The following is a 27,255-nucleotide window of genomic DNA, read 5'->3' as shown; positions in this document are numbered from 1 at the left end:
AAAAAAAACAGTTGATAGACATACAGAACTGATAGAAGACAGGAAAGGGAGAAGAATATGGTTCAATGATTACAGAGTCCAGACTTGTTGATAATGGATGAGACAAATCCTACATGTGAATAAGAAGGGATAACAAAACTGAGAAAAACAGTGAGACATTGTGGGAGCAAGGGAGTGGGAATGGGACAGAGAAAGAGGAGGTCAAAATGTTATTTGATGGGGCAGACGAAATCAGGGCTGTGCCAGGTAAAGAGGCATCACCATATTCAATAAGGAGTGTCAAATATCAAGGAAGGAAATGTTAAGGAGGATAAACATACATAAAAAGATGAGACCAGTCCTATTTGACTACCATCAGTCAACAGGGCTGAAGGATGAGGAATTGGAGACCAGAAAAGGAAAAGTATGGTGGTGAGAGTTGCAAAGGTTTAAAAGAAAGGTTTGCCCACTGGAAAGCAAGTCTAATGAAATACCTGAAGGTTGAGAGATTACTCCATGGTGAGAACCCTGTTTAGCTGAGAGAGACAAACAACTGCCATGTTTGAATCTCATGCACATGACTAGCTAGGAGATAAACCTGATTGGAATAAACCCAAAACAGCAGGTTCAATGAATGAAAGAAAGAGTCTAGGAATGGGTATCCCTCTGGTGATTGATATAAAAAATGACTGTGAAATTACAGGAGTGGATTGTGACCAATTGATTCAGGAGAAAAGAAAATGGGAAAATACTCAAGGAATAACAAGAACAATAAGGATGTAGAATTATAGTCAATGTTCCCACAAAACTGACACACTTAAAGATAAGTAATTATTGAGTGATTTTCCCCACCCCAACAAAGAAATGTCAGTGAAGAGACAAAGATCTGGTTAGGGATAGAAAAAAATGCCCACTCTTAAGTTAGCACAGTCGAGTCACCAAGAAAAAACCTGAAAAAAAGGGAAAGAAGGTGCAAAATTGAGAACACTATATCTGAAAAAAGTCCCACTGGTGCTGAAACTTCTACTGAAAAAGGCATCAGTGTGTATGGATAAAATGAAAGAACTGTCCATGAGAAGACAGAGTTCCAAAAATAAACAAATTTCATGTGCATGATCAAAAGAAGCACAAACCTTGGAAACAATATATGGTAACCTTCATAAGTGAAGTAGTGAAGGCTGAGCCAGACCCAGGTTGGAGACTGAGAATCCATCCAGAAGTATCAAATGTAGGGCAAGTATGAGAAAAAACTTGAAAGGCTTGAAAAGCCAACTCAGATGAACAGTCTCAGCTTAGATATAAGGTAAAGTAATGAGAAGCAAAACAGGAGAGTGGAAAGAAAGAAATGAAGGTGGGAAAACTGGGCACTAGAGAGGGAAGTAAAAGCGAAGAGATCCTCCTGTAAAGTAGGCATAAAATTCCAAAAACTGGGAATCAAGAAATGGAAATGAAGGATAGCTGTAAGTCAGAACAAAAGAGATAAGTTGACAAGGAGTATATGCCATGTTCATACAAGTGTGCAGGTGTGTGAAATATGAATCTCCATGAACCCTAATGTCAGATGTAGGAAGGAAGATAAAGTCTTGAGTATGGGTTTAATGCAGTAAAGCATAGAAGGAATCAAAAAATAAAGGAGAAGAGAAAAAAAAAACATACCTGTGAAATCATGTCAAAGAAGAAATATAATGACTGAAGATTTTCCTCCAGATACAAAACTGTGACTAGAATAAACTATGCTGGACAGAAGACAGACTGTCATAATTGTCATTATTCTAATTAAGTCCAAATTACAGAGAAGAAAGACAGGCTGAATTATGGAAAGAAGAAGTTAGTATGCATGAAGAAACCCACTAAATGTCAAACAATGGTTGATACATCTTTGGCAGACAAGCCATCTTATAGCAACAACAGACAGAGGTCCTATGCTAGGAACATTGTCACTAGCATAGGAAGAAACAAAGTAACCATTAACTGAGAATTCATAATTGGTAAGCAGGAAAAAAAAGTTATTATTTTGTTTTTCCACAGTTATAAAATAAACCAGCAAAATTTGAAAAAAAATTTATGTTTCATAAACTATTGCACATCTCATAATTCATTTAAAATTTTGAAAATATATCCATTTTAGAAAATGCCAAAGAAAAGACTGAAATTATTTTGAGTGCAAGTGCTTACAGAGAGTTACTGCACAAGGAAGTTGTATAGCCCTTCTACTGGTGGAAAGCCAATATTGCATGATGATGTTATCATGTACTAGAACAGTTCATGATAAATTCATAGCTTTTAGGTGAGAGCTCAAAGCTAGTGGCATGCAAATCTAATAGGCAGACACGTGAGGAATGAAACTACTCTGTGTGTGAATGTGAGATATTGTCTCATAATTTAAGATCTTATACAGTCGTACATGTTACAGTACAATAGATTTGTAAGCAATTTTAAAATTACTGACAAAAGTTTGAGGAATTATACAAAATATTTGGTAAAGATACCATTCCAATAGTAAATCAGCACAGATTAAAGGTTCTTGCAAAAACTGAACTAGACATATCTACAATTCATGTTTAAATATGGAGCTTTTTAATAACAAAATTAAATATCAGATTATTCAGGAAACATATCGTGAACACTTTTCTTGTATATATTTGTTTCTAAAGTCATGGTTCATTGGAGAAACTGAGTTGAAAGTGTTTCAAACTCATTAGTTTATTGAGGTAATATTACATTTATGATTACAATTCAACAGGCTGAAACAAAACCTTTTGACATTTTAAGTTTCTGAAAATCATTGATTATATTTTTTATGGTTTAAACTGGGGTTTTGTAAGGTGACTGGCAAAGCTGATTAGATTCAATACTTATTTTATTATTGTGGTTGGCAAAATACTTGATTCAGCTCTTGGTTAACATGACTTAAATTTGGATCACACCATTCTTTCTCTAACAGAGAAAAAAAACTATGCCATTTACATATATAAACTTACTGCATCACTGGAAACAAATAATTAATTTTGCATTTGATTACTAAACACTTAGCACAAATAAAGACTTCAATGTCAAGAAAAGCAACAACAACAAATTATTAGACTGTCTTCTGATTGTTGAACCTAGTGTAAAGCCTATTCTGTTTAATGAACTTGATCTCCCATTATGCTATATAATTTATTGAGGCTTAAAGACATGAAAATCCTTTTTTACTTATCAAAATTATCATCACAGGTAACTGCATTAAGAGACTTTGTGATATGTTGAAATTCCCATACAGATTTCAGTGGTGTCTCTCAGTATGAAAAAAACCAACAAAACCTTTTATCTCTACTGCTGATAAATAAAAAGACTGAAACCACACCAAAAAACTGTAACCAAACAAACCTTCTAATATAGGGTTAGCCTCGAGGATCTGTTGTTCTATCCATGAATGTTGACCACTGATAGCTGCAAGATACTGGAGTGTGAGCTTTGTACTTTCTGTTTTACCAGCACCACTCTCTCCACTGAAAAGTAACAAACGAGTGTAACGTGTATTATTACAAATTCATACTATATTATTAAACTGAGGTAATCAAAACACCTGTTTTTTTTTAATATCTAAATGAGAATATTTTTGAAAATCACATACATTGTAACCTTTGTTTTCTTTTAAGCTTACATCTGACAATAAACGTCAATATTAGATCCAGAAACTTTGTTATATGAGTGTAAAAAAAATAATTTGTATATACAAGAGAAATTAAAGGCTTGAATTAGCTAATGATTAAGTCCATGTAAAATACACTATGTTTCTACTGACTTTAAAAAAATTTGGATTTTTTTATCATTTAAATAGAATCTTTTAGACCATTAGAGTTACACAAAATATACTTCATGGATAATATTTTCAGTTGTGTTTTGACTATGCAGAATCATGAAGAAAGTATAATTCACAGGTATATTAGATACATTATTATATTTTTACTGTAAAATAAAAATTAAAGTTTGTCCAAAATATATATTAATCTAAACAAATAATTTTTATTTTGAAAAACTTAAAAATGTTGTGAATTGTAAAGTTACTTTTCTCACTGAATTGTAAAAAAACTACAGAAAACATTTACCTCATGAACAAATAAACTATTTTTTCTGTACATTATATTAGATTTGACCCTAAGTTCAACATGACCTTTCATAATAATTCTCATGATGTTTATCAAATGCTAATACCTGCATTTCACAAAAAACATAAACGAGAGAACGAAGAAACAATTAATTAAAAATAAACAAAGCCATTACTTCATCATACTTTACAATGCATATTTTGACTACTAAGTTTTCTCAGTTCCCTGAAATATAAATACAGATTTCTAGAAAAGTCTTTTCTTAACTAGGCTAAACTATACAAATAGGCATTATCTATCTCAACATTAAACTCAGTCTGATTGATCATTATGCCCTTCTCTCTTAAAGGTTTGCCCATATAACATTTTCCTCATTTTGCAATAATTTACAGATTTTAGTGCTAACTTTCACCTTCTCACCTGATGATAACACATTGGTCCTGTTGGTAACGTTTCATAAAATGGTAAGCGTTGTCTCCAATGGCAAAAATGTGAGGAGGAAGTTCTCCAATCTTTTTATCTCTGTACAGTTTTATTTGTTCATTTGTGTAGATTGGAAGGATTTCATATGGGTTAACAGCAACAAGAATGGATCCTGTATATGTCTGAAAAACAAACACAACTAATAATAAGTAAATTTGAATCTCAACTAAGGCCATGACAATTTAAAAATGTGACAAGTATAAAAAATAGTAACAAATAACACAAATATGTTTAAATTCAATTCAGGTTTTATTTTATGGCTTTAACCCTGCATTAGTCTTCTGTAAAAATTTCCACAGTCACACTTCCTGGGTTTTAAGAAAACCCCATTGTAAAAAAAAATTAATTTAAAAATAGTTAAATACTAATAAATCATTATTTTGGAAACCAAAAAACAGAAAACGAACACTCAATTTTGTTTATTTTATTAATCAATAAATTAACACTTATTTCCTTTTTTACCACCTAAACTAAGTGTAACAATTTAATACAAACTAGCTGGATACTGAGAACAACAAACATGTTCATAGTTCATCTTTTGGCACCAATGTTTACAAAATATTTGGGGTCCATGAATATCCAAGAAGATTAATGCAGGGTTCAGTAGTTATAAAGTTCTCCCACTCTAGTTGTTATGGAGAACAAAGCAAGTGTAAATATTGTATAATCTACCAACTAGAGTCAAAGCAGAAGCATTTTGTAAGGATTTCAACTAACAGTTTTAGAAATCATAACATCAGTGATGTGGAAATATTTTCTGAAAGGAATATATTAATTATAGCCTTACATATAACAGAGTAGTGAAAACATAACTTACAGCAGTTAGCTAGATATATTTTTAAAATGGAATTTTACAGCTTTAGTTTACAGTAGTAATTATAAATAGTTTTAATTAAAACTAAGAAAGATGTGTTGTAAATGTTTAATTTGATAACAGTAAATATGAATTAATAATTAAAATAAATTATAATATTGAGTTATGAAATAAATCAGTACAGTTTGAAATTTTTCTTGACGATACAAAACCCACTTGAAATAAAAATGTATCTCAGAATAGTTGGTATGAGTATTAACACTTTTATTGATAAGTCATCTTCAGTTTAACAAAAAGATGTCATAGGAAGGTCAAAACATTGTTCTCTGCTTATCAATAAAAGTTTGAAAACTATTTTATGCAATCTTATATTAGTTTTTAAATCTGGAGAGATGTTAAAGTTTCCCAAATTAAAATATAATTAGTGTACAAAAGGTCAAAATTTTAACATTTAATTTTCATACATACATATATTAAACTCTCTTTGTAACGAATGTGCAAGTTTCTAAGGATTCCAGCTTCATGTAGGTCACCAAGAGAGATCATGTCTTCCACACCTTTAACAGATGTAGTATGCATTGCCTTGATTTTCTTCTCTGGAGAAAGCCATTGCTCCTAAAAATAATTTAAAAAAATAAAAGGTCACTAAAATACAAAAAGGTTGCATGTGGCAAATTAAACAGTACATTTGTAGCTTTTATTTCTGTACAGTTTCAAACGATAATAAACCATACTCATTAAATAATTCTTGGAATCACAACTTCCAAACAAACTGTCTTTATTAATGTTATTATAGTTATCTCCAAATCATACTTTTCTTTCATATCACTAAATGAATTAGCATAGTATGTGAATTAAAATTGTTTTAACAATGTGAAGAAAGTTACATTTTGTAGCCTGTATGTAACACCATTAATAATATTAATTAATCCATTCAGTAAGTTCTAAAATTAGTTGAAAATCCCTAAACAATAAGTACAAAACCAAAACGTTTCTAAATTACTAGCTGCAGATGAGCTACAAATTACAACAACATCTACATTATAAAATTATATTTTTGACATACAAAATTAAGGATAAAGCTAAAAATCACAGGTTTAGTCCACAACAGATATGTTCTAGGTTCACAAATGAGCTTTTAAAGGACTAACAGATTATTTATCAGACACATTGAATAATATTGTACCTAACAGTTTCTATTGTTGGACAAGTTATATTGCATTATTTGGTAAAAACAAATAACAAAAAAACAAATTTGCTCAAAACTCTTTCCTAATCTTTCAAGAAGGTTCTAGTCATAAAGCCATGTATGAAAACACCCTATAACAATGCAAAAATTCTAATACCTAAAATAAAAAAACTGCCTACAATAACAATATCTTAATTATTTATTAGAGAAGTAAAATAATAACATTTTAAAAACTTACTTATTCAAAGTTCAACAATTTAACAGAATAACCTAAATATAGCTGCTGATTCTGGAAATTAAAACTAAATATTCATTTCTTTCAGTAAATTATGATTCTGATGATTGATGCTGAGTTTCACTCAACTACATGCTTTGTTATATTATATGGAAGTAAATATGCCATTCATAACCTGGACTTGCAAGCATAAGTATTATTTGAATGCCTTATGACAGAAGTGTGTTTCACTATTTATGGGTAACTATGACTGTTAAGAATTTTCTTATTCTACTCAAATTTTCCTGACTTATGAATCATCACAACTATCAATTTCTTTTTTTTTTTTAAATTATATAACTTTACTGAACAAGTTAGTATTATGTTTACTATGAATAAACATCCTGGTAGAATATTATAAGATTACAAAGGTTAATTGGAAAACACTTTAAAAATAACATAAGGTAAACCACAAGACATTAACAACATTCTATTGCACAAACAAAATAAAATTATTTTAAAGAACTTTAGAGAAATAATGTAACATAATGTTTGGGGACAACAAAGGAACTGTTAGTCCAGTTCAGCTTATCATTCATTCACACAGTTATCAAACTTTCTCTTAAACTCATGTAAAATTTACCATCATCACAACATCTGAAAGCAACCCATTCCAGAGGCCAACCACTTGACCTTAACATATAAAATTATCTCAGTTGAAGAAGGCTTTTATCTTGCCTAAACCTATATTTGTGTTCCCTAGTTCTATAATTCTCACTGTTAAGTAAGAAAACTGTTGATGCATCAACATTAAAAACTCCTTTTACAATCTCAAACATGTTAATCAGATCCCCTCTAACTTTTCTTTTTCAAAAGAAAACAGTTTCAAATATCTTAACCTGCCCTCTTATGACAAACCCTCAGTCTCAGGCATCATTCTAGAAACTCTTTTCTGAACCCTTTCTAACAATTCAGTGTTCTTTGATATGTAAGAAGCCCAAGACTAAACACAATGCTTCAGATGTAGCCTAATCAGAGCTATACAGTGAAATTGTAATCTCTTTAGACTTGTATTTAATATTAAAATCCTATTTAATCTACCACTAGCAACAGCACACTGCTTGGATGGTTTAGGAAATTGATTAATCATTACATCAAGATCTCTTTCTTTTATGATACTGTTAAAGTTATTTCCATCCAAATTATACTTATAATTCAATTTATGATAACCCACATGCATTATCTTTCATTTATTTTATTTAAAACACATCTGCCATTTATTTAGCTAACTTGCTAAGTGATCTAAATTCCTTCTATAAAGCAGCATCCTCTTCACAGCTAGCAACACCCATGACCTTAATATTATCTGCAAGTTAAAGTCATTTATTGACCATTCCTACATATATGTCATTGATATAAGTAAACTAAAATACAAAAGCAAAGTCCTAAGGTACCCCACTTGTAACATTAATCCAGTTTGACTGAACTCCATTTGTAATAACCCTTTACTTTCTTCCATCCATCCACTCTTCTATCCAATTAGATAACTTATCCCTCACACCTAAATGAGATATTTTTAACAATTCTTTTATTTGGCACGTTGCCAAAGGCTTTCTGCAAATCCAGATACACAATATCTGCACCATTATTTGATCTACATAAAGAGTATCCTTGTCAAAGAATCTCAAAAGATTTGTAAGGCAATATTTTCTCTTAATAAACCCATATTTGACTATCCAATAAAATTCTAATCTTTGTTTTAAACTTTGCAAAACATCTTCCATCAGATATTCCAATAGTTTTCCTGCAACTGATGTAATGCTAATAGGCCTATAATTACTGAAACCACTTTTTTATTATTACCTCTCTTGAAAAGAGGAGCAACATTAGCTAATTTCCAATTATTTGGTACCTACACACTATTCAATATATAAATAAGTAAAAAATATATATATGGAAGATAAAAAAAGCCTCATAACTTTCTAAAGCAAATAAATCAACAGTGACAGAATGAATAAAATATTTAAACCAGTTCTAAAAAGTATAGTAAACAAGAGAGAATTCTCAATAGCTGCTCACTTGAAATTCTTTTAGGCAGGATTTGACTAAATTACTCTGTGAGACTTGTTTTTCTTTAAATTAGCTATATTTTTGTGTGCCAGCAATACCAAGTACTGGGTGCACATAACCTGATTCGATTTTATTATTCATCCAGATCTCAAGTTGCCCATCCTCAAACTGAAATTATTTTATGCATACTTAGACCAAATTAATCCTGAGACCAAAACTGTAATTAGATCTCAAATCAGTCAAGAGATGATGGAGCTAAACAAAGTTTGTGCTTTGAAAAAAATTTAGAGCCATTCTCTGAGCCACTACACCATGGCTAAGAATTATAATTTTATCAAAACTTAACAACAATAGTAGAATTATGTGGAAGTCAGACTTTATATGGTTTTAACTAATAAAAGAAAAACTTGATACTTCTTATTATATATCTGACTAGAGAGGTTGAGACATTTTATTTGAGTAATTGCTGAAGTTGCACATTACCTTTCCATCATCATCAATAACCTGAAACCCCTTCCCATGTGTAGATGTAACTTGAGCACCAATGGCAACATCAAATTCTCTTTTAGATTGAGGCTCAATCCAGATGTAATCACCCTAAAGAATATGAAACAGTTGTTTTAATAATTTATAATCAGTCAAAAGAGTATGCCTATTTAAAATCAAATTTACATTTAAAGATCTCTTTCTGATATTGTATATATGAATAATTACTAAAGGCTCTTAAAAACAAACTGAATAAAACATTATGTAACTTCAATTAGAAAAAACACAACCTCACTTACTGCTTAAGATATTATATACATTTTTTTACATAGTTGTAACTTTATAAAGTTATTGCCCTGTTTGAATACCTGACTGTCCTACTTTTACACTCCACTAACTTTTCCCATTATTGTTAAAATTGGCTCATAACCAATGTATAGATCATAAATAAATTCAACTTACACCTTTATCATAGATTTAAAAATCTTCATAGCTTGAAAATAAGGAGTGATTACCGTGTTTTATTTTTTATATTCATCAATATAAAACAAAAAAGCACTTCTCAAAATCTAATGTCTTAGTGTTGATTGTTTCTGCTCGTTACTTAAGCCATTGATACCAAAGTTCTGTCTAAAAATAAAATGTTTGAGCAGATCTTGATAGAATGTTCTGAATGTAGGTAGAGAATGTGTGTGCAAAAATGTTAACAAAACCGCTCATTACTATCTACTAATGATCCCATTCTGAGATGTTTATTGAAACTTATATTATGAGATATGTGTCTTAATCAAATAAACAAAAATGCCTTTTAAATTTAAGTCAACTGACAAAATATGTAATACACAATATCAGAGTTTCAAAGAAAAAAAAAAAAAAATAAAAGTTACATACATATATTTTCAAAACTCAAATTGTAAAAGAGTAAGTAAATTAATTAGGTACTAAATAATATATTTCTAGCTTTTGTATTTCTTAATATCACTAATTCATACACATACATTAAAGTCACCATATATGCATATTGTTGTGCATCAATGCACTAGCCTAAACAGGGATGCACTAGTGAATACAACTTTTAAATAAATCTTAGTTATGTACAATAATCTAAAATATGGAAAGGCTTTCTTTGTTTTCAAATGAATGAATTTAATAATAATTATTACATCTTAAGATGCATGTACCTCTATTCCTTGGTTTTCATTTTTAGTAATGAAGATGCGTATTATACAATAACATAAAGTATGGACGGATAAACCTTCATTTGAAAAATGTTCAATACAGAAACTTTTTAAATGATAATGTCACATATCATTTTAACCTAATCCAGTTTTACATTTATTTTCTTTAGAAAGGCCCAAAACTGTAACATGGAAGACTAGAGGCCAAATTGTACATGAAACTGATTTTATTATACATCAATTTTTGCTGACTTTTGTGATTCTTTTGATTGTTAATTAATGAAATGACTAACAACTAGAAACCGAGTTACAATACCCATGGTGGGCAGAGCACAAATAGCCCATTTTGTAGCTTTGTACTTAAGCACGAACAAACCAAATCACACTCATACAAATATATGAGTCATATTAATTGTTAATGCAACTACAATCGAAAAACCTTCAATTGACAAAATATTTATTTGCATTAGACACCAGGTGGCAGGTAGAGACCATTATGGGCACTATTACTTGACAATATATCGTAAAATGTTTGACATCTAAAGTTGTACAAGTTTATAAATCACAGCTGCACATAAAAATACATAATAAATGTGCATATCAGTTGCACTAATGTGAAACATATCAGGCGTTTATTTTATTAGTTTAGAAGAGTGAACATTCCATGTTTACCAAAATATTTAGAAGTTTTTGCAGATCTATCCCGAGTTTCTGTGGATTGTGTTAAAAACAATATCGCTTTGTATTTTAGAGCTAGGAGTATGTTATAAGAGTGATGGTAAAATTCCATTATACTGGGTGTGATAAACTGGCCCAAACGTTGGCACTGGATGTTTCTGTTGAGCTGCATTCCTCCCTATTGTCTGTCACTAAAATTTAGGACAGCTAGTGCTAACAGTTTTCATATAGATTTTTGTTAAATTCAATAAAAGTTTTTAAAAATTCATGAATTGACATAAACGATGGATACATAAGGTGCAAAACAACAGATTTAATAGCGTTGACCTTGTTCTCATGCTGATCACCTGTCAAAATGTTACATATTATAATTTATCTCAAACGAGTTTCCAATTTATTATAATATGTATGTTACGTATTATGATTTCAAATAGCTGGGAATTTTAATTTTAATTTAGAAGTTAATTGAGTTTCAATATGTATCAAATTTATGATATTTACCAACATGATTGATACACACAATTTTCTTCCTTAACAAAAACATATATTAATATACAAAAAAACAATACAATTTCTAATAACAGTTATTACTAATAGTTATTATAAATGATGGTTTATATACAAACTTACAAACAATACCAAGTTTTATATCTGGTCTGGAACTGAGTCTTTCATCGATGTTCAAATTAATATTTTTGTTGATACATCTGTACATTTCTCTTGACAGCTAGCTAGCTTGAAGCACCCATAAGTTTTCATCGATGACAATATCCAATGTCCTCGTATAAATACTAACATTTAATAAATTGAAGTTAAACAGTTTATAGCATTCAAAATCTATAAAAGTTCATGGTTAAATGCTGTAATTTTCCTATTAGTAAGCGTTAACCACAGTTACAGCTTCTGAGGCTTATAGTATACTGCATGTAGCTGAAAATGAATAACTGTCCCTTGGCTAGTTGCTTTTATATGAATCATGTGAGATTCTCGAACATTCTTGAATGTTCAAAAACATGTAACCCACATATTGTTGATTCTTGCTCTTGAGAACATTCCACAAATTTAGAGAACAAGTGAGACTTGCACAACACACATCCAACAAAATACACTACATGTATTAAAACTTTACTGAAAGAAACGTAGGTATTAAAATAAATGTACAACAGTAAATCTATTACATCTCTCTCCTCAGAGAATTAAAATTGGCATTAGATAGTTTTTAACTAATTTCCCTTTAATATTTCTGGACTTTTCCATCATAGGTGTTGCTGAAGAAGTCGCTAGATTTGTGCTAATGAGTTATCTAGTTGCACATGTTTTTGGCTGCGATATTACATAGTGATCAAAGTGACAACTATATTCTGGGAAATTCTACTATAGTTTAAGAAATGTTTAGTGGTGTATTCTTTTAGGATTATCCAGAGTTTTGCCTGGCATGGATTTATCTAACAATAAAAGATACAAATCCAGCACACTTGGTAACTAATTCAACTTATTGTTTGTCTTATATGCTGTTAAACACACAATGTTTTTTGTTTCATTAAGGAACTTCTGTATGCTCTCTTTGCTCAATCCAGTTAGGCTACAGTTCAGTTCAACTTTGTAATAAATTGTCTTCAAACCTTTTATTTCAACTGCTGTTCTTGCTTGTACAAATTCTGTATACCTGTGAATACCAAAATTAAGCAGGCAAGGTTGTAAATTTAGTGCTATAATCACAAAATTTGTTTTTTCTTAATGACATATGTGTGTTGTGTGTTCCTTTTGTACTCAGAAAAGTTTTAAATTTATTAAATTCCACATAAAAGAACAAGCAATAGAGGAGGAGAGAGAGGGTCTGAGCAAATGGTATAATCAAGAAGTTTGCTCCTGGATGAGTGTTTTGCCATTAATGCAGATAGATATGTCTACTATCTCAATCTAACCATAAGTTTATGAAGAAGCACTGAAGCCTTAAAGTTCCAGGAATGCTGATTGTGTTCCTTGAGTACTTATACATGCAGGATAACTAGATTATTTCTAACCAAAGGAGCAGAACTCCACTGCTAGTCAGTATCACAACTACTAGGAAAATTAGAGATTCCACTGACTAAAGCATAAAGTCTATCAACTTATGCTGTCTTACTTCCATGAAAAAAAAAAAATCACCATGAGAAAGAACACATGAGTCTTGCTGAGAGGTGAGATTTGGATAAGGAAGATCATAGATACACTAGAGCTGAGGTCATAGCTGAGATGCACCAACAATTCAACAAGGTGGGAAACAAATTTAATTATTTAATGAGCTGAGTTCAAAGCTTAAAAGAGAGAGATCCACTAAGACTTGACCACTTTGTGGATGATCAGCAACATCTAAAAGAGAAGGTAAATATCAACATGATAGCAACAGAGTACAAATATACATAGTCATTATGAGCCAGATTTAGGAGAAGGAATCTGTAGCAGAAGCAGGAGTTGTGCCATTTCAACCAGAATGAACTTTAAATATGTATGTATTTTAAATATGTTATGCCCAGCCAAAGAATCCTGTTGAATTTTGCATCATCTCCTGTCATCTTGATATAGCCATATATACCACTGAGTGATAAGGGCATCCTTATAATGACTATGCAGCAACAGCAGACTGGCTCCTACTTGTACTCTAGACAAGTGGCATGGGGAGTATGCTTTGGTTGTGGACTGGAAGAAATGTCCCAACTGAAATTTCTTGTATCTTGTTTCCAGTTTTGCTTAACTCTGTAATGATACAAGAGGCAGCATCGTAGGTTAGAAATGGCTCAAGAACACTTATACTAAAGGAGCCCATGCTGTGTTTGGCTACTGAATTGAAGAATACACTTCTAAGTTTAGGTACAAAAGTTTGGTGGACAACCAGCTTCTACAGGGCTGGGTGGGGTTGGTAATAAATCATTAAAAGTACATGACCAGGAGATCAATTTCCTGATTGATGTAAAAGCTGCTACAGCAGTAGTTGACCTCTTAAACTACTAAACACTCTGAGTGAAATCATCACTTTGATCAGTTAATACAAACTTTGTCTGAGCCAATGGTGATGTAAAAAACTTGTGTGAAGAAACATACCTCAAATTTTACCCAAAGAAAAATTGTCAACAAGGTTTACAACATAAGATATACTATAGCTTTGCAGGAAAGCTATCCATTGCAAACTGAAGAAAAGTGAACAGACTGTATTCTGTGGTTTAAGGGCATAATACAGTATATTATTGTCATCTGCTGCAGTAAAAGAATCTACCCATGAAACACTAATTTCTTCTCAGAAAGCAGACTATAGTAGACTGATTAGTTATCTCTCTAAGTAGTAGCTTATTTCTAGTGCTGTTCTCTAATTTATGGAAATCTGATTATTCAACTTCTGGCTAAAATAGTCACTATATGGATAAATAAAGTAAAAAGAACTGGAGCTAGATGTTTAGCTAGGGTTGTTTTACTTACACCATGTCTAAAAGTAAATGTACAGCTGTTAGCAAACCTTAAAACACTGGTTGACTGTTGTCTGAGATCACCATTGGCAGAATGTACAGGAAACTTAGGCTCAGCATAGTAGTACTGACATGAAATCAGTGAGTTACTCATTAAATGTGCTGATGTTTTTGTGGGATCAGATTACACTATTTAATAAAATATTCACTTTTTCTTGTCCATGGACAGAAAGTGTTATTTCTCAATTGCTTATACCTAAAGTAAATGGAAAAAAACCTATTTTTCTCTTCAAACTTTGCTTTTGTGACCTGGGAGCATATAACGAAAACATGATGGGAGACTATATTTGGGGGCTGATACATGAAAGTGATTTATATTACAGTTGCAAATCTCAAAAAACTACTAACTTCTAAACATTTTTTGTTCATTTTTGTATAACTTTAGTGCAAATACATGTAAATCTTGATTCATATGTTGTTTTATTTAAACCTTATGTAAATGAAAATGTGCAAATTTGCCCGTTTTTACATAGAAAATAGGTTAATTTCTAAATTTCATTATCCAGGTCACACAAGCAAAGTTGGAAGGGAATAATGGCCATATTCTGTACTTTTACAGCATAAGCAATTAAGAAATAACACATACTATCCAGGAACAAAATTTGTGTTACACAGTGTTATCATTTGGATCATACAACAATAGCATGCCACCACAAAGATACAGGTAAAATACAATGCACTGTGTTACATACCTGCAATGCTTTCTTCCCTGAGTTCTGCAAAAAACAAATCAAATGGGTAGAGTAATGCAATTTTCAGAGAGGACTTGATTATCTCCATCATAATTGTCAAAATAAAAAAAGGTATGCTAAGGTTATTTGTGAATCATAGGTGGATTAAGGCATCGGCCTCACTAATATATTTTTACTGTCATAGAGAGTCAAATGCCTGGATGCAGTGGAATGTTTCCAGTGGTTCAACACAACATACTTAGTATCAAGATATTAGTATGTCAAGTTAGATGATAACAGCAAGTTTAAGACAGCTTTCAAACGTGTATAAACATATGATTCAACAAGTATTTTCAAGCAGATGATGTAACTTAAACTTAGATTATTGAAATGGGAGAGATACTTAATCTATGTAAACGAGTTGAATATATCTTATCCACTTATTGATAACTTAGCACAGTCCATCACTGATGCATTTTCTGAACAATGGATAGTATTATTTGGAGCATCTGAAAAAAAAATTACATAGCTAATTTCAATAGCAGTTGTTCGATAACTCACTGATATTCAGTGGAAAAATATAGCTCACAGTACACCACTCAGCACACACATGCTACAATGCCCAGAGGAATACATGGAACAATTGAAGTTTCCATTACTTGATTATTATAAATCTGATAATCAGCAGCTAGAGAAGACTGTCATGTAGCAGAAAAGATGCCATGACAAGACAGTAAACTAGAAAAAGTTTGAGTTTAAGAATGCATACAGATCTGATATATGCCTACTGCAAGGAAACAACTTAGTTCTATTTGAACTGGTTTTTATTGCATTCTGAGATAGCTCAGACCATAAAACTATGAGTTGCAATGATCATGTGGCAAGCAAAAGAGCATTGACTATAAACTACCAAGTGCTATTTTACAGCAGGATGTCTATACTACATGTGATAACTACTTAATTAGCGTACAACGATAGGGCAGCTGATGTTATCATATGTAATCCCTAGAACACTGACAGTTGGCATAGTTTGAAATGATTACTTGAAATAGATAATTGAAAAACTTTATGAGAACTCAGGTACAGTGTTTTTATTCACACACCAAAGTCCATACTTCTGAGTATGAAAGATCTGTGTGCTACTTCCAGATGTAAAGTGAAGGTTCTGAGTTTTTGATAAACATGGGACAAGAATCAGGTTGTAATAAGTTATTGTGAAAAAGTTCTTGTTTCACTGAATTGTTTGCTGTATTCAATGCTGATTGAATGGGTTGGGCAATCCATAGATAGCAGTACAATATTGTGGTAGTTTGGCTGATAGACACAATAGTTGTCTAAGACAGTAAATGTGTTTTCCACAGTCAGCATTGGTTTGAGTGTGTATTGTAGTGGACAATGTGTATATTAATCTAGGTTTGGTGTATTATAGTTGAAAATTCTTAGTGCAGTAGATTTCTGCTTGTGACTATATATCATGTGATGCTTAGAAAGAAAGTTATGTTTATTAGTTCATAAACGGTGGAATTATAACAGGTAACAAAGTTGTTACCAGCAGTAGACTGGCAGAGTAGAAATGGTTCCTGGCAAATCTAGCAAAGAGACCTGAGCTGTTTGTAACTTTACAATAACTCAAATATTACATTAAATTTAATATGGTTTGTAATGTCCACACCATTAAAGTTTACACAACTTCAACTGCCCTATCTTGTTGTGGTGTATATCAAATTCAGTCTAAATGCATTGTATTTACTTTAATTTTCTGCCAATTTTATTTTGAATTATGATATCTTGCCCACCTTGGACTGTAATGAAAGTAAGTCCAACCACATTTTTATAGCAACAAAGCAGCTGTACTCAACTAGCAAAAAAAGAAAAAAGCACTTATTATTTTGAGTAGTTTTTGCTGCTCTGATAACAGTATTTTATCCTTCATGGAGCCTTTATCATTCCATTATTTAAAAATGTTAGATTAGAATTTAAGGGATAAATATATCATGCACTCAGTTTATACATCCTAATATCCAAAGGCTCTTCAGAAATATACACATGCAGTAGCATACATAATATCCTAACAGTCCACAACAGTGGCATGAAGTCAGGGAGCCTATGGGTTTCAGAAGTAAGATTTTTTTATTCTACTCCTTGGTAGCCCCTTGGTTCATTACACAGTCTGCACACATACACATACATGTATACTTGATTTAGTGAGTACTGTATGTACATGTTACTTAAATTATAGCCACAGTTTTAATGTAAGTGATTAATTAAAAATTGAATCAACATAAAGAGAAGTTTGGCTCATGAAATGCCATGTGCACTACCGTATACATACTCGTTTTCAAGATTTACTTTAAATAGATAACAAGTCAGCAATAAATCAGTTTACCAATTTTACCAATCCCAAAGACCTATTTCAGTACTATTTACAACACACAACAATGAAATTAACATTAAGTAAATAATCCCAAAATGGAACACAATGTACATGTATTAAAGAATTATTTAAAAACTCTATACAAGTATGATAAACAACAAGATAGGTCCACTGAATAACAGAAGATATTCAAGATATTTATTAAGAAGTAATTTTGAATTGCCTGGTTATAGTAGTACAAAATTGCAATAAACAACATTCAAATATACAGTACGCATACTGGCTTGATACAACAGTTAGTCACTTTTACTGTATCTAAATCACTTCTCTCTAGATTAAATATATGTTAAAACGGCTCGTTTGGGTTGAGAAAATATTTTACGTAGAGGAGCGAACAACGAAGTGAGTTTTCTCGACATCACTGATTCTCTCTAGATTGTTGTGGTTGGGATCCTATTCTTCACAGTATAAACCTTACATTACAAAGATAAATCAGTAACATCAAACTTATCCAAAGCAACTATCAATACCAACGCAACTGGTAAATGATCATTTCCATTTGAAAATAACGCAAGTTGTAATCTTGAGATACAATCAGTCTTACCAGTGTTAACAATCTAATTTGACACAAAGAGCAGCTTTACAGCCATAGCCATAGTGAGCATAAAAAAAGTTATATGGAGGAAATTGGGGGAGAGGTGGCTAGAGCAGTTTAAAAACTTTTCTGGTCACTTGTTGTGAGAAAAATGCATATACCTAAAATAACTGATAAATTTCAAACAATTTTATATTGCAATCTGAGGGTAGAAAAATGGATGGTGTGTCTGCATACCAAATATATTCTAGGTCAAAAAATAAGCGACCAACAATCATCATACGAGACTTAAACACACTGGCGAGAAAGAAACATGACCCATGTAAGCGTACAATTTGTGTAACTTTTTAAAGTCTACAATGTTCATGCTATACTTAGGCATACAAACTTTGATTTTATTTCGAAACTGCCTTCCCAAATATTATAAGATTGTATTAATTGATAAGGCAATTGTTTATGAATATCTGGGTAAAAATGATTTATGTATATCTATTTATACAGTTTTTATTCTTTGTGTAAATATTTTTTATTAGCACAGAGTTGTTCTTTCCTTGTCAATTCGTTTGGTACTGTTTTTGTTTTATCGCGCAGTCAGAACTGAAATATTGTTAAAATAGTTTTTAAGCCTATTTAGTGGTTCGTATCGAACTTAAATACTGTAGGTGGCTGACAAAATAGCTACCACGTATTCTCAGCGTATTAAAACACAAGGTCCAGGTTTCGTAGTATTTATCAAAAGTATTGTTGTTGTTGTTTTTGTATTCGTTTGATAGTCTTTGGTGAAAAAGTAAAACTTAAATCACACCAGGAAACATTTATATTTCCATTCGGTACTGTTACATCACAACGAAACTATACAGATTACTGTTTTCACATTACTGAAACTAAAAAGTAGAAGCTAACATTGATTAATTGTGAACATGTAATTGGAAACTAACAATGCTTTGTTAAACATCGAGATGAACCAGTTCTCCAAGAGTTTAAAACTTAAATCACCATAAAAAGAATCCAACTGTGCCTCACAGTTCTTGTGAAAGGTTCAAGTATACTTCCAGGATTTAATCGTACCGAACAATAGGTTTTACTTTCGTTGTTTTATGCCTTGAAATTCTTTATCACATTCGATAAGGTTGGCACAAAAAACAATAACTTGTATTTTTCATTTCGGCATTACTTGAATACGGGAAAAGCATTTTCAATGTAACGCCTATATAGTTGTGTTTTAAGGAATATATAAATACACGTGTTTTTTTTTTTTCGGTACTGTGTTGTAAAATAACACTATTAAAAGTACGACGACGTTTCGAACCTTTGATTGAGTGACTAAAGTGATACAATTCATATCTTAAAAACACATCAAGATTTGTTTCTGTTGAAAACATTACTTAGCAAGTTTGGAACAGTGACTGAAGGTTTACAACATTAGCTGTTTTGGGCTGTAATTATATTTAAAAATTCTACTATAACTTTCAAGTTGAATTGCATAATCTTTCAGTGTTCACGCAAGCGTATCCAATTCAGCATGAAGAACACACACGGGAAGTTTCTCTGTTGACACCGAGTCACGAGTTATTCAAGTATAGTGTCACGTTCTTGCAACACATACGTGACAGTTAAGGTTAATTAAACCTTGCTTTTCGTAGTGCGGTTCAAACCACGTGGGCTTAACGGTAACACAAATCATTGAACCATTTCGCGAGTAATAAGTCGGTTACGACAACCAACAGAAATTTGTTGAAACCTAAATTGAATCTCAACAAGTCACGAAAATTGTGCAACAAAAGAAGATGAAAACCAACATAGGGGAAATGAAACTACATGCAACTCAAGAATCTTTCTTAATGGTTAAGCTGTGAGACAGAATATTAAAGTAGTTTAATTTTGCGATAAAATCTAACTGTTATTCGGAATCTTCTTTTTACTAATCACTCTCTTTAAAGCTCGATGTCTTTCAGATAATATGCAACACTGACGTTATAGGTACTACCACCCCCACCCCATGGTATACCCCATATTCATATTTCATAGCTTACTGGTTTGATTTGGTTTTTGGAATTTCGCACAAAGCTACTCGAGGGCTATCTGTGCTAGCCGTCCCTAATTTAGCAGTGTAAGACTAGAGGGAAGGCAGCTAGTCATCACCACCCACCGCCAACTCTTGGGCTTCTCTTTTACCAACGAATAGTGAAATTAACCGTCACTATATAACGCCCCCACGGCTGGGAGGGCGAGCATGTTTGGCGCGACTCGAGCGCGAACCCGCGACCCTCAGATTACGAAGCGCACGCCTTAACGCGCTAGGCCATGCCAGGCCCACATAGCTAACTGAAATAAATAAAGTTTGCGAAATCGAGCTTGACAAACAATGGAGCAGAAAAGTGCAGTCGAGGAAGTCGTTTGTTTGTTTGTTTGTTTTTGAATTTCGCAAAAAGCTACTCGAGGGCCATCTGCGCTAACCGTCCCTAATTTAGCAATGTAAGACTAGAGGAAAGGCAGCTAGTCATCACCACCCACCGCCAACTCTTGGGCTACTCTTTTACCAACGAATAGTGGGATTGATCGTAACATTATAACGCCCCCACAGCTGAAAGGGCGAGCATGTTTAATGCGACCATCAGATTACGAGTCGAACTTAACCCACCTGGCCATGCCGGGCCCGAGGCAATCAAACGTCAATTAATTCCCTTGTAAACCAATCAAAATTGAGATCATTTATGAAATAAATTCGTTACGTATTTACATAATAATTATTGATAAAAATCAGATTAACAACTTCTAATTGATAGAAAAGCAAATGCGTTTAGGTAACACTGCGTTCCAACAACGGCTTTTATAACACGTTGCTTAGCAACAAAAGCATAATCTAATATTGTTGTTGGTCTACGCACCGAAATTATAAAACAAGTGTATAGACGACAAAACTGGAAAAATATTTATTGATTTCTTAATTTAGAATATCAACAGATTAAAGAAGTTGGGTTTTTTTTTGTATTAAAAACGTTGGTGATATAACAGAAAATAGTTTAATCCTGAAACAATTTAAGTTCAAAATTAATCAATATTTTTACTTTCATGATAAATTCCATGCATTTGGTTCCAGGTTAGGTAATCCCAACACTCACAACACTTATAAGGTTTCGTGGACTCCCCTTCTCACGATCCCCTTGCACACCCGTCACTAAAATCGTAACGGGCAGACAGTAATTGAACTTTTCTATCTGGATAAATGCATTTTGGCTTTTATGACCCCTTTTTTAGATAAATCAAGCGTGACGTAATGCGATACATATTGGTTTTTATATAGCTTAGTTATTTTGCGAGCTCACTTAATTGTCACATACCACACCAGCAAAAACAAAATTTTAAATGCATCGTTACTAGGAAACAGGTAAGTAAAATTATGATAGCGCACGGTTTTTCTTTAGAAAAAAAAATATTTTTCAAATTAAGAATAATGTAAGCGTTTTCAAGAACTGGGAGTAAATATAATGGTTTTCCTCGATAAACAAACATCCCATGCATTTGTTGAAGATATGAAGCACAATGCAAAGGATATCATTTGAAAAATATAGGTCATGATTATTAAACTATTTCGTTTATAGCATCAGGAAAACACCCAATCACCGGAACGCCTTCGGAAAGTGGAATTTCTTTTATCAGCAGGGAGGTAAATAAAAAAATTAAATATTTGTGGTTTATACAACACTCTAACTTGTCCTTAATTATGAATTACATTACGTTACAAGTAAAAACTAGAACGATGAATTAATAAGACACAACTCTTTGGAATGTAAACCGTTATACCTAAATCACGTCTAAAATTATTTTCTATCAATATATGTTTGACAGTTTTTGATATCGTGAATTAAGGTTTAAACGTTTTCCGTTTTGAGTTCAATATTGAGGTTTTTCATGACTTCACCCATCTGAATAACAAGTATCTACTGCGCTACATCATGGTTAAGATAAATATACATATTTATTTTCATAAAATAAATATATATCAGAAATAATGAAAACATCAAAATCATGAACCCACGCAACTTACCCTTGTTAAAATAACCATGTTGGACTAGAATAAATCTGTGGCCAAAAGCTGACTAGACGTGCTTAGTTTTCTTGTAATTGTCTGGAAAATAAAAGATCAGGATTAAACAAGCTGCTATAATAAATGTTACACTTAAAATTTAATTAAAAATTACTTTTTCATTAACTAATTTAAACTTTTTTTTACAAGTTGGCAATTAAGCTGTTTTAACAATAGATCTATAACTAGGACCAATCAGAAAGAAGGTTCTCTTCGTCACCAAAAAAATGTGTTCAGTCTTATTATACAGTGACGAATACTTTTAAGATTCTAAAAAAAAACAAATCTAAGACAACAACAGTGACTGAAGGTGGTTTTTATAATAATTACAATTATTAATAGTTTTCACCTGACAGGAGCTTTGGTTAAACTTTACCCCTTCTAGTCAGATAAAACAACATCAAAGTTCGTCATTTTGCTATAAACATGCGTTACTTACTACCTTGTGTATTGAAGTGACAATGTCGTCAAGTAATCCGTATCAGGTTTTAGCTGAATTTACCCATCGTTCCCTTATATGTGTGATGCGTTACCTTTTTAACAATGAATGCAATTTATAGAAGGATTATTTATGTTTAGATCATTCACCAGTACTTAAAATAAGTCGAGATTAGTCGCACGATTCTCGTTCTTGAGTAAAGTTAATAGAAAAATGCGTGTATAATTTTAACATCAGAAAACGTGATGTGCTTGTATTCTATACCTTGGTCGAGAAGACACCTTACTTCTATTAAATGTGAAATAAACTTGGATTGTGGCATGTTTACTCGTACCAAAATACAATTTAAATTATCACTTTATTTGTTACCGAGTTACTATCTCTTTTCTTGGACTTCAATTATAACCTGTTCATTTTATCATAACATTTAAGTTATAAGTCATGCTCTAGATAAGTTGTTGACGAAACATTAAACACATGCTATTTGCAAACTAGTGAGCAGTTACCAATTTAAACACCATTTGATATAGATAGGTTAGATTTTGTACATTTGTCACCAGTCAGTTTTCTTTTACACAAGAGGACCTTTATAAATATTCCAAGATACATGGAAGTTATCAGTAGATAATAATACCTTTCATCCAGACATAATTTTTTTCTCGTACCATAACTATATTTTCTTTTCATTTTTTTTGAAGTTCAGTCCTATTGTATTTTAACTAACAACTATCTCATTGAAAATAATAGTTTATGTGTTCCTTTTATCCACGAAAAGCGTTTAAAACAGTGGCGTACAACATAATATTTTGTGGAATTTCTTTTAGTACATAGTAATATAACAATGGAAATATGTGATGGTTAAACAAAAAATGATGAATATTTATCTTGTCAGATCAAATTAAATTTCGAATTATATTTTGAATAAATAGGTTCCTATAAAATACTGTCATTTTTTGTTTTTCCTAATAAACAAACTTTTAAGTTTTTCAAAATTTTAAGTGTCATTGTAAGGAATTTGTAACAATTAAAAGAAGCTCAGAATTAAACAATTCAAACAATTTAGTTTATTGTCCCCCGCTGGTACAGCGATAACTCTACGGATTTACAACACTAAAATCAGGGATTTGATTCCCCTCGGTGGACACAGCAGATAGCCCGATGTGGCTTAACTAAAAGGAAACCACATATACACACTGTAGCTTATTATAAGTTATAAAATGGATATGCTTCAAACATTCCGGCATGGCCAGGCAGTTAAGGTACTCCACTCGTAATATGAGGGTCGTGGGTTCGAATCCCTGTCACACCAAACATGCTCGCAATTTCAGCCGTAGGGGCGTTATAATGTGACGGTCACTAAAAGAGATGTTGGTAAAAGAGAAGCACAAGATTTGGCGGTGGGTGGTGATAACTAGCTGCCTTTCCTCTAGTTTTATACTGCAAAATTAGGAACGACTAGCGCAGATAGCCTTTGTGCATCTTAACGCGAAATTAAAAAACAAACAAAAATTATCTGTCATTGTAAAAACCATAATAACAGCGTCTAGAAAATTTTCAGATAAAGCAGATATTCTAACTATTAGTGTTCGTGTAGCTTTTTCTCGAATGAATAATGTCTCAAAATATTATCGTGAGATTATTTTTAATATGCCTGGAATGGAAAAATAAAATGTTCCATAAACAGTTAAAAAGTCTTTGAAAACTTGCGTATATGAATTAAAGCAAGAGTAGTCTTAAGGGTCTTTCTATTTCATAACATTTCAAAATAAAACATTACAAAAACTTACAGTTAATCTTAACATGAGCCGGTACAGAACTATAGTATAACACCTGCCTACTTGAATATTATGAAAAATTACCTTGAAAAATTCAGGTTGATTCTCCACATGTCAAGATTCTAGAAGACCAAATAATGAAATATTACAACAAAACTATCAAAAATAATATCTATGTTGTTTAACCAACATAGTAGAGTAGAGTAATAAAGAACTCTTGATCCTGTCTTAATAAACACTGTAAGTCATATAATAAACTTTAAGAATTCTATAATTTTTGATACTAGGTTTCTTTAAAAAGACGGAGCACCACATGCATTAGTATACGCAATGAAAACGATTAAACCAAAAACGTTACTATGCCAATACATACTCCTTTGGGTATACAAGTAAAATGGTTCGTCCACGTAATTACTACGCGTTATTTTAAAAACCGGATACCGAAAATTCCGGGAACGTAAAAGACTAGACACCATTAACCTTAGGGTATATAATCTAAACGGTAATATATCTAAGAGATTAGTGAACTTTCTTACTATGACGGATTTACTATTATGTATTTATTTTAATATTGATGTTTGTTTCAGTTTAATATACATTTAGAAATGCATGTAACGTGTATTGTTAAATGTGTATTGCGCAAGTTCCGCTTTTCTAAATTTGTAGAAGATTCTCGAGCGTAAGAATCAACAACGTACGTAAATACGTAAATACCAGTATTGTTGGGCCAACTGGACTTTCGAGAATCTCGTCTAATGAGTACAAAAGGTGGCTATCCCAATGCGCGGGGAGACAATTTTATATTGTTGGTTTGCTATACTATAAACCTCGGAAGACATAACTGTGATAAACGCTTACTAATCGGAAAACTACAGATATTTGGCCAGGAATGTTTATATATTTCGAGCATTACAAACCATTCACTTCGGACGTCAGTATTCCTACGAGGGCATTAGATACTTTCATCAAAGAAAAGTTAGCTTGTAAACCGCGTGAGCCCAGCCAAAAATAGATAACTAGCATTCCCGTCAAATGAAGCGTATCTGTGTACCAAGCCCTGCATGGTCAGGTGGGTTAAGGCGTTCGACTAGTACTCTGAGGGTCCCGGGTTTGAAACCCCCTCGCACCAAACATACTCGTCCTTTCAGTTGTGGGGGCGTTATAATGTGATGCTTAATCCCACTATTCGTTGGTAAAAGAGTAGCCCAAGAGTTGGCGGTGGGTGGTGATGACTAGCTGCCTTTCCTCTAGCCTTACACTGCTAAATTAGGGACGGCTAGCGCAGATAGCCCTTAACTAGTTTTGTACGAAATTCAAAACAATCTGTGTACCAACATATTAAGTTGTATTTTTGTTTGTATATTAAAATATGTGTGTGTGTGTTAAAATAAATTGTGTGTATCAGTCTTGTTGTTAAATGTCATAAATGTGATACATATTAACATTCATTTAACTTCTAAAATAAAATTAAAACTTCCGGCTATTTCAAAACGTAACATAATAAACTGTAAGCTCATCCAAGATAAATTATAATACGTAATCCTTATAAATGCTGAACACCACAGACTCTGAAATTATACAATCAGAACGGTTGATCTACGAGGTTATTACATTTCCTTATTAAGATGGAAACCACGGATCCGAGGGTATGAGATGAATACAGTTAATCCCCGAGAGTTTCATACACCCTTGACAGGAAGCTAACGTTTTCTCAGTGGCCTATTTTGAATCTCACCGCAGCGTGACCACATAAAAATATTTTCACACTTGAGCTGCATTCATGAAAAACGTTTGTAAAGAATCGAGCCAAAGATGCTTAAATTGTTTACTCCACCTGTACGTTGCATTACTACTTTTCAAAATACGAAATTGTTCTTCGTAATTAGTTTTATAACTCAGTTTTACCTCTTCATGAACTTCATTCTCAACATACCAATAAACGACAATTTTCTTATATCAAGTCTAATGGTTTAAATGATGACATTTTTATCTAACTGTCCATATAACATTGCAATCTTGAAACCTACAAAGTAGCCTTTATAAAAGTGTAAGTGTCATGCTCTACTATTAAATGCTTATGGTTTATTTCACTTGTATGCAATTAAATCAAAATATAATTCAAATGTTTACCCATCTTAACGAGCATTAAGGTTAGCTGTGTTAATATTATATGTCCCTCCGTAGTGGTAAGCTTAAAAGACTTATAAAAATTCAGATTCAATCACTGCAATGGCCACAATAGATAGTTCAATATGCAGCATAAAATAACCGAGTGAGTTGGGCGTGGCTAAATCATTAGCAAAAACGCTAAAAGAATAAGGGTCAACTTCAATTACAACTCGAAAAGTAACTCCAGAGTTGGCGGTTGGTGCTGTTTATTAGCTGCCTTCCCTCTAGTTTATCAGCTCTTAATTAGAGATGACTATTCATAGTTGTCCATTTGCGTGCTTTGTTTCAAAGGTTTTAGGACAAAGCACGCAAAGGGACAACAAGTAATATGGTGTTAAAGCTTAGCTTGTAATGACCAGTTACAACCATAAAAACTATGGAAAATATATTAAGTGTAAAACATTGTTTGGTTAGAAATAACACATACGGTTGAAAAACTTGCACGTCGTATTGCAGGCAAGAA

General features: G+C 32.2%; 1 protein-coding gene across 8 annotated transcripts in view; it reads right to left on the bottom strand.

Moving 5' to 3' along the window:
• The window catches only part of LOC143232331 (myosin-VIIa-like), a 163,724-nt gene that overhangs the window by 108,520 nt on the left and 27,949 nt on the right, over window positions 1-27,255 (bottom strand). For 6 of the 8 annotated variants that reach the window (XR_013017498.1, XM_076467609.1, XM_076467614.1 and 3 more), the window contains 6 exons: window positions 24,708-24,745; window positions 22,371-22,451; window positions 9,324-9,437; window positions 5,836-5,982; window positions 4,491-4,675; window positions 3,349-3,470 (listed from right to left, as the gene is read on the bottom strand). Coding sequence is in view for 7 of the 8 variants with exons in the window: in XM_076467609.1 (XP_076323724.1) it covers window positions 3,349-3,470; window positions 4,491-4,675; window positions 5,836-5,982; window positions 9,324-9,437; window positions 22,371-22,388 (586 nt within the window). In the remaining variant the exon portion in view is untranslated. The remainder of the gene's footprint in view (window positions 1-3,348; window positions 3,471-4,490; window positions 4,676-5,835; window positions 5,983-9,323; window positions 9,438-22,370; window positions 22,452-24,707; window positions 24,746-27,255) is intronic. The other 2 variants (XM_076467611.1, XM_076467612.1) reach the window with 1 other exon arrangement.

The sequence above is a fragment of the Tachypleus tridentatus genome, chromosome 11 (genome assembly GCF_004210375.1).
Source record: "Tachypleus tridentatus isolate NWPU-2018 chromosome 11, ASM421037v1, whole genome shotgun sequence".
NCBI classification, from domain to species: Eukaryota; Metazoa; Arthropoda; class Merostomata; order Xiphosura; family Limulidae; genus Tachypleus; species Tachypleus tridentatus.
This window is presented reverse-complemented; position numbering and strand designations above follow the sequence as displayed.